The sequence below is a fragment of the Mugil cephalus genome, chromosome 3, assembly GCF_022458985.1.
Source record: "Mugil cephalus isolate CIBA_MC_2020 chromosome 3, CIBA_Mcephalus_1.1, whole genome shotgun sequence".
In the NCBI taxonomy this organism is placed as follows: Eukaryota; Metazoa; Chordata; class Actinopteri; order Mugiliformes; family Mugilidae; genus Mugil; species Mugil cephalus.
In genome coordinates this window covers 30,670,834-30,683,950 of record NC_061772.1, presented here as the reverse complement: position 1 = coordinate 30,683,950, position 13,117 = coordinate 30,670,834, and the positions used below count along the sequence as shown (strand labels likewise).

At 38.9% G+C, this 13,117-nt stretch overlaps 1 protein-coding gene across 1 annotated transcript; it reads left to right on the top strand.

The window, feature by feature from the left end:
- Nucleotides 1-1,931: 1,931 nt before the first annotated feature.
- Nucleotides 1,932-8,070, top strand: LOC125005439 (CUB and zona pellucida-like domain-containing protein 1). Its single transcript, XM_047580790.1, has 12 exons — nt 1,932-2,066; nt 2,216-2,406; nt 2,539-2,703; nt 4,171-4,328; nt 4,426-4,570; nt 4,715-4,858; nt 4,952-5,010; nt 5,088-5,275; nt 6,064-6,458; nt 6,549-6,645; nt 6,755-6,935; nt 7,103-8,070. Exons 1-12 carry the CDS (start codon nt 1,932-1,934, stop codon nt 7,237-7,239), a joined length of 1,995 nt encoding a protein of 664 aa, XP_047436746.1. The 3' UTR covers nt 7,240-8,070.
- Nucleotides 8,071-13,117: the final 5,047 nt, after the last annotated feature.

Below are 13,117 nucleotides of genomic sequence, written 5' to 3'. Positions count from 1 at the left end.
TTCTGTGGTTTTATTTCACATCTGAGTACATCTACAAATGCAGTTGTAGATGTTCCCTTAGCATAGACAAAGCATAATGGAATGCACTGCAAATGGAAAATACACAGAGTTTGCTTTGTTTTATTGTCAGACATATAATAGAAGATCATATAAGAATATAAATTATTAACTCTCCAGAAACAATGATGGGTCTCTTTGCGCAGTGGGAAATTATTGCTCTATGACGTTTAACTAAACATGGCAGGTGAACAGAAGGAGTGGTTCATCATAAATGAACAAGAGAATTTTTATAGCTTGGCTGCACTCCAAGGCAACAGGGTACATTTTTTTGTCAACATATTTGTTTAAATGTTTATGTCAGAGAACACTGCAGAATTCACCAGTGATGGGATCATCACTAAACCTAATGCCAAGTGACAGATTTTAACCCGTCACATTATGTGCATGAAAATCTCTGCTGACATAGATTTCAAAGGCTAGTTTTCTTACTTTTTATCACCTTTCCCTCTTGACCCATTCCCTCTGCTGCACTTTAGAACAGCTAGCAGTGATACTCTAACACTCAAGATTGTAATATGCACAATAAGTCCAGTCTGAAACCTAGCATGAACTCAGAGCAAGCATGAAGGCAAGGATGCATTCATGGAGGAGTGGGTAACTGTAACCACGAAGACTGGGCAGGTTGATGAGACCAGAACAACAGTTCTGAAGGTCAGAAACACACAACTCCAGGCCAGAGACGCTCAATATTAACAAGCAACAGAAGCTCACAACTACAAAATTCCCTCTGGGAAATTTTGAAAGTGCCACTGGGGGGCTACCGATGGGGGTACCGTCTCTGTCATCATGGGAATCAAACCCATGACCAGAGTCAATCAGACATATGGTCACTGAGCACTGTTATAGTTGTAATTGCATAAGTCACCTTATGAGTGTGTGTGTTTCTGTAACTGTAACAAGATAACGTTACGTGTGTGTTTGTGACATGATCACATCAAATCTCAAAATGTCTCTCAAAATGATCATGGTCATTGAACAGTGATGGATCAAAAACTTTAAGACCTATCAAAACCTGGATTAATACACCAATACACAAGGCTCGTGTCTGCAGTTTGAAGTTTAAATGAAGTCTCTAGTTAAGTATGCCTGAGTAGAAGACATTTGAAAACTTTTTACAGAAATTTGTATTTTCTAGAGAAAACTAATAGGATACCAATCCTGATCAAACCGCATGTTTTGATATATAAGTTAAGGGATGAAAAAAAGGAGGAAGATGAAAAATAAAAAGATAAAAATAAAAAATAAGAAGAGGCACTTCATAGAGGCATTTCCCAGCCCCTACAGGGCTATGAAATAATAAATAATAAAAATAAAATAAAACAGATTTGTGCTCCTACGTTCTATTTTTGAATCAAGATTTACACATGCAAATACAATTTACAGCATGGAAAATGATTGTGATACTTTGATAATGTGATTTTATTTTATTTTCATCTGCCCTGCTTCTTTCAAGTAGTTTTTCTTACGTTTTTGATTGAATTAATGCATTTTAATTTTGGTTTCAGCGATATCTTCTATCATACTGATACTAATGGCTTATTTTATGGACATTTTTAAAAGATAAGCTGGTAGCTTTGTGAAGCAAAGTGAAAGCATTTGAAGCTGTCAGTACTGCATTGTAACCAACTGTCTTCAAACAATAATTGCACCTGTTCTCAAAAGTTGTCAAAATGCTTCATAAAATAACAGTGGAGAACAGCTCCAGAATTAGCTGCAGGCTGAAGAGGAGTTTCCATTGTGATGGATAACAAGCCAGTAAAACCTGTTCTTCTTTATGAGATTGCAGTAAATGATGTATGTGATTTTTTCATTTCCTTGCAGCAGATTATTTAAGATGGACCGTTAATGCTGAGGACGCAGCACTCGTCAGGATGGCTTCTCTCACGCTGTTGCTGCATCTGCTGCTCATGGTCACAGCTGCATCTGCATGGTCCATCATCTACAGGTTCTTTGGTGGATCTCTGAACTTCACACCGAAAGGAAGGAATTCAGACGGAACCTATGAGGTAAATTAAACCCTTTACATTCAGTTTTATTTTAGTAAATTGATAATTTTAGTTTTAATTTGATGATCGATTTCACGGTTACATCAGGCCACTGCTACACGCTAATGAAAATAAACTTTCTTCTGAGTGTATCTTGTGATTCTTTTCAGCTGGAAATTCGTGACAAGCAAACTACATACTACTGCAGACAGAATTACTACACTTGCCTAAGTGGCAACTGTGGGACCCAGACCCAGTCTACCAGTGGACTAGTTCCCAGGAACTCCTATGGTTTGAGATGGTGCCAGTATGAGAGGACGACAAAAAGAAAACTCCCCAGCAACCTCCCCTTTGAGATCAGGTGAAGAATAAAAATCAATGAAAAAATCACAAACTGTATTCACATTAAATTCTTTTTTTTCTTTCCATTTAACAGATAATTAACACAATTAAAGATAGACACTGATGTTTTTTTTTTTTTTTCTCCAAACAGATATCCTACTAATTTTAATTCCTACTATGGCGATGGTTACTGGATACCAAACATCAGAAGCTCTATGTCTTACTGGAGAATGATGGCACATGTGGACCTGGGAACACGATCTGACACCGGTGAATCCAACAGATCTCCCCTCATTACCACGCTGCCCCTCCTCAGGTAATTAACTCCATATTTTTTTATTTATTTATTTTTACTTTTCCAAAGCTAAACTTACCATTAGACCAAATATGCATGCAGCTTTTTCTACTTGATGTGATTAATGTTCCGCATGGATTATTGTTAAAGACCCTGATTATTTCTGATGCAGCTGACTGTCATGTTACAGAGTTCCAAGAAACTGCCCCCGATCATTCAATCTGACAGCGTTTGACCCTGATGGTGACCATGTGAGATGCAGAACACCATCCAGCTCAAATACCTATGAGTGTGGTTTATGTGGTGTCACCAGCGGTTTCTCTGTAGACCAGGTAAGAATCCACAAAGCAAATGTTTTTCAAAACTGAATTAATGCCGTGAAGACAATGATAGTAAATGGTCTTCCTTTCATTTTCACTTTGTTTTCACTCTCATTTTGTAAGTGTTTATATTGTATCAAAGCAGTGTTTGTGGTATAATCTACTGGAAAACCCAGGAAATCCAACAGATCCCAAGTGACAGATCTGTTACTCTACTATACAACCAGTCTTTAGACTCCTGGTTCAATTTGCATGTGATGTAACACAGGTGAATATGGTGTAAAATCAGGCATATCTTTGCTCCACTTGCTTTTCGCTGCCGACATTAACATGGGCAATATTTCTGTTTCCCAGAATAAATCATTCAGGTGATAAGAGAATTAGCAGTTTAAGTATTTATCTAAATCCTAAATGATCTGATTTAAATTCCACAGAGCTAATATTCCATTGAGCAGATCATGTAATGTGATTGAAACTTCATTCTGGCTGAGTTGGTTATTTGAGTTTTTTTTTTTTTTCAGACTATCATTTAAAAAACTACCAAGATTGTAATGTCCAGATCATGAATGACTACAGTCTTGTAATGTCCAGCACTTGTTTCTTGTCAGACTTCCTGCTCCCTAACATACACCTCCAGCGGTCTAACTGGATACCATCCCATTGAGCTTGTGGTGGAGGATTTCCCCAACAGACCGGTCACTCTGTCTTACTCTGATGGAACCTACACAATCAAGCAACCACTTTCAGGAGGAAGACACAAAAGGCAGGTTGCATTTCCCACAACAACTTATCCAACAACCACCACTGCTCCAACAACAACCACCACCGCTCCAACAACAACTTCTCCAACAACCACCACAACTTCTCCAACAACAACTTCTCCAACAACAACAACAACTTCTCCAACAACAACAACTTCACCAACAACAACAACTTCTCCAACAACAACAACAACAACTTCTCCAACAACCACCACAACAACTTCTCCAACAACCACCACAACTACTCCAACAACAACTTCTTCAACAACCACCACAACTTCTCAAACAACAACAACTTCTCCAACAACAACAACAACTTCTCCAACAACCACCACAACTACTCCAACAACAACAACAACAACTTCCCAAACAACAACAACAACTTCTCCAACAACCACCACAACATCTCCAACAACCACCACAACTACTCCAACAACAACAACAACAACAACAACAACAACAACTTCACAAACAACAACAACAACTTCTCCAACAACCACCACAACATCTCCAACAACCACAATTGCTCCACTCAGCAAGATTCCTCTGCAATTTACAGTTTATGGTATGTCAATGATTTTTATTCTAAGTTTTTTTGTTTTGTATTTTTAATTCTTTATCAGTTTCTCAAGTATCTATTTCTCTTCTTGTCTGACTTCCAGTGGACTACCACAACGCCCCCTCATGTCTTGATGGTGATTATTTTCCCATTTTCTTGTCACCAACTCCTGCGAATGGAGTAAATCTTCCAGCATTTGTCAACCACACCCTCGAAATCACAGTCAGATCCACAGCTCAGTTCACCACGTAAGAAGGTTTTAGACTAAAATTATTGTCATTATTTTTGCAGAATTCTTTAACTTTATTAATGTAGATATTTTGTCCAAGGGTCTTATTTTGCAGTACCATCATCAGTTAAAGTCACCAATGCAAACATTGCTTCTCTTGTAGGATTTATGACCTGATTGTGACAGGACCAAGAGGCATTACAAAGCAGAAAGTCTCCACAGAACTATATACAATACAATGGACGCCAACTGAACAGGATGTCAACGATCACTTTCCAATCTGCTTCATTTCTGAAGCAAGAGACAGGTGAATTTTAAATGAACTATAATTTAAAATCATACCTATCATACCTACCTACCTCTAAGTAAAATTGTTCTTATTATATTTGTCTTTGTCAAGATACAACCGAGTCTATCAGTCAGAGCTTCGTTGTGTGACCGCTGATGTTGGACACCAAGGTTAGTTGTGTTTTAATATTTCTGCTCTTAAATTTCGAATCATCACAGTATCAGATCATTTTTATATATCTGTTTAGAGTCCACTGTGACGTGTAATGAAACTACGATAACCGTGGAAGTGGAGAAGTCGTACCTCATCAGACGCAACTTGGACAACCTGCATCTGAACGACGTTGCAGATTCTTCCTGCAACCTGACAACTCACTCCAATGAGACCCACCTGGTGGCTGTCATGTCGCTGAACGCCTGTGGGACTCAAGTGGAGGTATAGTTCAGATCACAGTTGCAGTTATAGGCCTTTGATCACTGTCCACTTTAAGCAATTAAAGCTGCTGTCAATGTAATTATTCAGGTGCTGCTACTGGTTAAGACAATCAAACAAAACACATTTGTAAATTTCCCTCATTTCAAATGTTTCCCAAATGATCCTCCATTGGTTACAATTCCAGCTGTTTTGAGAAGAGAATAAGTACACCTTTTCAAAGTTGTAGTTATCAAGTTATCAAAGTTATCAAACAAATCAATTAGCATTAATTAGCAACAACATTAAGCATCCCTCATAGCTTCCAAACTTACTAGCTTTTCCTGTACATGTTTGTTGGACCAAACTTAAAGCTTGTGACATATTTCCTGATGTTTTCAGAAATAGTGGAAGTGGATGGTGATTGCAAGTTTTATAAATAATTTGTGTTTATTTATTAATTTATATCTGAGCAAAATGTTGGTATTGACATTTAGCCAAGAAAAATGTGTAAAGTGATTTGAGTTTCATTATACCTGTTGATTACTGTGTCCATTTTGCTAAGCTGTTAGCCTTGGAGGCTACAAGACACTTGACAGAAGTGCTTTCATGAACTATGTCGGATGTTAACAATTGAACACAGTATTTTGTGTATGCACTTCAAATGATGTATGAACAAACTCAAATGTTCAATGTATTGGCAGCATGAGATGGAACTTGTCACCATGAAAGAATGAAAATTATTTTTGATTTATACATGACCTTATATCTGCATGCACATACATTTAATTTACACTTCATGTCACTTTCAGGAGGATGAAGACAACATCATCTTTTTAAACGAGATCTCATCTGCTGACCCAGAAGAAATCATCTCCAGGCGGCACGACGTTGAGATTGCCTTTTCCTGCTCTTATCCAAAGAGAACCAACCTGACCCTGGGCTTCAGACACAAAAACCCATACGCCTTCACAGAGAAAGGCTTCGGTGCTTTCACCTTTCAGTTTGAGTTCTTCGAGAGCCAGCGCTTTAGGAAACAAGTGGATGGCAGCACCTACCCAGTGGAGGTGTACCTGAAGCAGATGATCTTCATGCAGATTGAGGCGACCACCAACATCCCCAACACTGAGCTGTTTGTGGAGTCCTGCAAGGCGACTCCCTATGACAACCCCAACTCCCGCATCAGCTACACCATCATCGAAAATGGGTACAAAAAAATGCTTCTGTGTGGTGGTTGGTGATTATGATAAATGATGAGCCTTTTATTTCTAAACCACCATAAACTGCTCTGTCACAGGTGTGTGAAAGACAAAACTGTGCAAATCTACCCCAGCTCCAAGTCTCAGTTCAGATTTGGAATGGAGGCTTTTGAGTTCATCGGCGCTCATGACGAGGTGCATTATTTTTCTTTTTTTTACTGTCACTCTGAATTCTCTAATTATACATGTGTAATATCTGAAAATTTGCAGAACCCACTCCTCAAGACTTTTCCTACTTTTGCAGGTCTACATCACATGCTCCGTCATCCTGTGTGAGAGCGGCGCCTCTGGAACCCGGTGTTCTCAGGGATGCATCAGCGCCAACTCAGGGACGCATCGCAGCAAAAGAGAAGCTGCAGCTGAGACTGGAAGACACTCCGTTTCCCAGGGACCTTTGCACCTGGTCAAGACTTCTGACAGCCAATGTGAGTCCAGATTAATTAAAAAACTGAATTCAAATTAGATTTTATTTATTCACAGGTTTAAACATGAATAAACTGACCAGTTCCTGTGGTATGTAGAAAAGTGTTACATCCGTGTACAGATTGACCAGCAGAGGTATGATCCTGGTTGTCTTTTTTCCTTCTTTAAGCATCCGGGCTGAGCATGAATCTGGGCATGAACCTGGTCTTCATCGTCGGCTGCCTCCTGGTATGCGGGGTGGTGATCTACAGAGCAAAGAGGTCCAGACCTAAATACCAGGCCCTGCCCACCTCTGAGGAAGACTAAAGACCACATTAATTTAAAGACAATGAAGAGAGTTCGGTTTTGTTGTTTTGAAGTTCTTTTTCTTGGTGTGTCAGGGTGTGAAAATGAGAAGGTATAAATATAAAAATTCTGAGACTTTAAACAGTTACTTGCAGAAAAGTTAAGGGAACATTGCTCTCTCTTATTGAGGTATTCTAATGAAGTATCATCCAAAGATTTCCTGTTTGTGAGGGGTTTTGATTACAGCAGGTTATTTGTTTCACTGATTTTATGCATTTTATGCAGGATTTGATTAAGTCAGGATTATAGTTACAGGCGGGGTAAAACGATTATGACCTTCTGGATTAAACCCCAGGGTTTAAAAAATCGTATACAAACCAAGTGGTTAAAATATACAATAACTCATTTTAATTATGTTGCAAATTCATTTAATAGGGTTTTTTAGTGGTTTTGTTATCGTAGTGTTGTTTACTATCAACAGATACAGGTACAGATGGTGTAAATGGACAAAGAGCAAATATGTGCATTGTTGTGTGAGTTGTTCAGATCTAAGTGCTTCTTTATAACTTACACACTTACAGGATTAAATGGCTGGTATGTACTGTATATATGAGTCTGCAAAGTGACACCCATTGTTGTTGTTTGACGAGATAAGTGTAACCCTTCAGGCTCATGTACAATGTGTCATCAGTTTAACGAGGCGAAGTTCCTGGTGAATGTTGCAGGAGATCAGTTATTTTTAAACAGTTTAAACAGCTACTTGCAGTGTTTTCCCCAAGCACACACGGCTTAATAAAACAATAAACAAAATAAAAAAATAAATAAAGTTAGATCCAAATTTCTGTCTTCTCACAAAGTTTGTTCTCCAGTGATTGTATACTATATGACGTGCAATATGTATAACTCTTATAAATAGATGTCATGTGTGACATTAAATTCCAGATACAATATGCCAGTTATATATCAGAACATTGAGATCAGGATGTATTTTTTGGTGGTAGTAATTTCTGAAGAAATTAAAAAAAGAACCTGTCATTGGTTTTATTTCATTTTTGAGTACATCTACAATTCAATTTGTAGATGTACTTTGTTTTTATTGTCAGACTTATAGAAGGTCATATAAGAATATAAATGATTAATTCTCCATCCCTGGGTGATAGCTAGTTTGAACACAGTGTTACAAGCATATGGCCATTTTTATTGTGTTAGTAGAGTAAATGGTTTTGTCTTGTCTTGTTAGTGCAGATAATGAAATTGCTGTTGGCTCAACTTGTCACCTTTAAATGTCCCATCATGGGACATTTCAGTTTCTGCTGTGTGCTCCAAAATTCACCAGCCTTTTGGCCCACTGTAACGTTTTCACCAATCTGTGGATATCATAAAGCAGAAGTGACAGATCTGCACAATCACATTAGATCCTGACACTGAATAGTTTTGGGAAGCTGATTATCTAAAATACACCTTATTTCTATTTCTAAATTAGGCCACGTTCACAGGTATCAAATCAAAACAGTACCATAAAGATGGATACATTACAAAACCACTACAAATGTATACATATATATATGTATATATATATTATATATATATATATAATTGTGTTGTGTGTGTGTGTGTGTGTGTGTGTGTGTGTGTGTGATATATATATATATATATATATATATATATATATATATATATATATATATATATATATATATGTATATTGCCCTACTGTCCCACCCCTATATATATATATATAGGGTGGGACAGTGGACAAATCCACAGTTCATTTTGGTCACGGTTTTCGGTTCAGTTCGGTATACAGTGATTGTTGGGAAAATCAATCATGTCTTTTATATTCTGTGCATAACATTGCACCTTAAGATTTTTTTACGCTGGGTTGTGCTTAAAACTGTGCTGAAGCCTGTTGGAAGTGGTTTTGTGTCAACATGCCTAAGAAAGACGATAGTCAGAGGGATACATCCCAGACGAGCCCGTCGGCCGCTAGCAATGATGCTATATTAGCAGTTATCGCTTACCACGGGCCGAGCTTACTAAAATTACCTCTCTCGTGGATGGCTTAAAGAAATCTCTAGAGGGCCGCCTCGATGCAATTGAAGCTACGCTATCCTCGCTTCAGAAGAAACATCATGAAACTGAGCGCCGATTTGAAAATTTAGATGATGCCATGTCAGCCAATGACAGCCTTAGCATCACTGGAAGCCACGTGTAACGAGCTACAGGTCGCTAATGGTCTCCTCAGAGCTAAAGTGAACAATCTGGAGGGCCGCTCCCGCAGGCTCAATGTCAGGAACGTGGGCATTAAAGAAGGGGAAGAGAAAGGCAGCCCTACTGATTTTGTTGCTAAGCTGATCCGAGAGCTACTTGGTCAGGACAACTTTAGCAGGCCCGTATTATCTTCAGTTGATCACCGAAATATTGATTGGTGCAACCGTTTATGTGTTCTTATTTATGTGTTTACCTTTTCATGTACAAGCATATTTTCTTATTGTAATTTTTTATTTATTTAAAAAAAAAAAAAAAATCTTTAGTTTGATGTTTTATATGCTGCACCAGACATACTTTCCCACCGTTTATATCTCACTAAGCGTGTGTTCTGGATATCGCTTACACTGGGTACGTTTTTGTGGGTGCAATTTAAACGTTAGTCAGTGTTTTGGAGATGCACGTGGGGCCCCGTGGTTAGTGGGCTTTTCAGTGTGCAGTCAGGCTGGCTCTGTTTCCCGGCAGCCTCCTTGTTGGTTAGTGAGATGTACCGCTTCGGTCTTTTAGCACGTTTGGGTTTTTTTGTTTTTTCTCGCTAACTTATGAACCGGATCCGAAAAAGTCAAACCGAACGATTTTCATAAACCGTTCCATCCATAATATATATATGTATGTGTATGTATGTACTGTATGTATGTGTGTATATATATATATATATATATATATATGGTCCATAAAACAGTCTACCATACATCTGTGACCTACAAGGCTTATTAACCATGACTGGTGTTGGGGAGGCAGATAGTTAACAACACATTCAGCTGAAGATGTGCTGGCTGTTTTATGTTTTTTTTCCTAAAGCAACTATGGGTAGACTTTTGACATTTTAGGATGCTCTACCTTGGATTACTGTTGGTCCCACCTCAGTAGTCCCTGTTCGTTTCCCGACCAGTTTCTCTGCGCCCTGCATCTATGGGAGAAGTGGCCTTCTTGTCCACATTTGAAACAGTGCATGCAGTTTTCACCCACAGTCTCTCTGGGCTCTTGGGAAATGTTAAGGAGCTGGTGCTAGACTTCAGTAGCAGTGTCTACCTTATAGTAACCTTTTAGGATGGTGAGGAGGGCATTAAAGGTTAGCCCACGGTTTATTTCTAACATGTCTCTCAAGGGCAGCCCCAGACTAAAGGTCCAGATCACAGCTTCCACCACCTCAGCCTTGGTGTGTCTACCTTTCCTCCCTAGCTCAATCTGATGGACTAAACTGAAGTGAGATAATTTATCCCTCTGTCCACTCTCTCCAGTTTGTCCACAGACCCTAAACTCCCTTCGCAGTGTTATCTCAGGCAGTGTGTTACTTGACTCTGGTCGACTCTTGACTGGAGGATCTGTGGTCTTTTCAGGAGGGGTGCTTAAGAAGGAATACCCCACAAATTGAGGTGGACCCTCAGATGGGCTTTCTTTGTCAGGTTTACTATATCCTTTTCATCTCTCAATACATGTTAGTAGGTAATTACAGTACTGACCAAAAACGTCAACCAGTAGGTTTCCCTCCATCTTATCCAGCTCATTCAGCCATCTTGATGAGCGCCCTCTGTGCCTTGCTATCCTGATCTCCACTGTCCAGACCATCGCATTTGAAGTGCCTGCAGACATCCGTTAGAGTCTCTTCCCTAGCTGCCACAGAGCTTCACTCGCTTCATCATGCAGGACTGGTGTCCATCCCGTAGAAGTTTGATAAAGTTTGGGAGGAGGGGGTGAGGGTGAATATCGTTGTTCGCTTTGTTGCCCTCTCCTGGCTGGCTCGCCAAAAATATATTACACGTTTAAGAATGAGGCGTTGTTCACTCTTGTGCACATATTTATTTTCTGTGAAAAACATAACACAGACAGCGTTTCTGTAGAATATACACTTGGATTCCCTCATCACCTACTGACTACTTCTTCACGTTCAACTAGCATCAGCTACTTAATAACCAAGTACAATGATCCGAACAAAAACCTTGAAATAAGATATCACCTCATATACATGCTATTAGTCATATCATATTTTATTCTCTTGCTCTAGAATTCATTCCCTAATAACCCATGTTAAGTCATTAATCATTGTCACACATCTTAAAGGTCAATATGGCAAAGCAAATAACTTCAGATATGACAACACTTCCGTGTAAAGCATCAAACTGTTTATTTAACCTATAGACTGACAGATAATGGATAAACTCCATGTACATAACAATTAATCAGTGTTTTAAAACAGTTTTAAGCCTCCATGAACTTATAAACTCAGTTGTCTTGTCTTTAATCCAAACATATGTCATCTGTTCCCCACTGTATTGTTACATAAATAATAATAATACATCACTTAGCATGAAAACAACTTTAGTATTATTACGTCATGGGATATTTAACCATATGTACCTGAGAAAATAGCATTGGCAATGGTATCAGCATATTATTGGAATTCACATGGCCATGGTAGCACATATACTTGTTAGTTTTGCGAGGTACACTCAGCTACTTACTGCTAAACATACACTCATCTACTAGATTATAAAGACAGCTAGCTTATTAGCTTTTACGTCAGCTTACCTGTGAAAAACATTACACAGGTAGTGTTAGCATCACAAACGCTCTCTGTAGAATAAACATACTGACTACTTCTTCACGCTCAACTAGGGTCAACTACTGATGTGTGACATCCTTGCCCCCGTTGCCCTCAGGCTTGCTCTGGAGGTTGCAGGCTGTTTTTGTGAAGCGTCTTGAGATGATTGTTATTGTTATTGGCGCTATATAAATAAAACTGAATTGAATTGAATTGAGCGCCTTCTGCTGACAAACCTTGGTGTAACAGGGCACAGTGGCTCGTGGTTAGTGCTGATGCCTCCCAGCAAGAAGGTCTGGAGTTTGCATGTTCTCCATGTGTTCACGTGGGATTAAGCGGTACGAACCCAAACTAGGAGCTGGTAGAGATGAAGGCTCTACCTCCCATTCTACTTAGAGATCGTTGGGACAATATGGTACTATGAGGTCTTTCAGATTTGATAGAGCTAGGCCTTTCAAGGCCTTGTATGTGAGGAGGATTTTAAATTCAATTCTAGATTTTATCAGGTAATATGATTTCTCTTGCTAATTCCTGTCAGTGCATTTTGAATTAATTGGAGGCTTTTTAAAGAGTATTTGGAGCCAGACAGTAACGAGTTACAATAATCCAGCCTGGAAGACACAAATGCATGAACTAGGTTTTCCGCATGACTCTGAGAAAGGATGTTCCTAATTTTGATGATATTACGAAGGTGAAAGAAAGCAGTCCTGGTCACCTGCTTTATGTGAGAATTAAAGGACATATCCTGGTCAAATATAACACCAAAGTCTTTCACATAGTACTGGAGGCCAAGGTAACGCCATCCAACAAAAGCAGGTGATTAGATAATGAATCTCTGACATGTTTAGAGCCAAATATAATGACTTCTTGTTTTGTCTGAGTTTAAGAGTAGAAAATTACAGGTCATCCAAGCCTTTGTGTCTTTAAGGCGCTTGGAGTTTAACCAGCTGATTAGTTTCATCTGGTTTCATGGATAAATATAGCTGGGTATCATCTGTGTAGCAACGGAAGTTTATGCCATGCTTTCTAATTATATTGCCTAAGGAAGCATGTATAATGTGAATAATACTGGTCCTAGCACAGAACCCT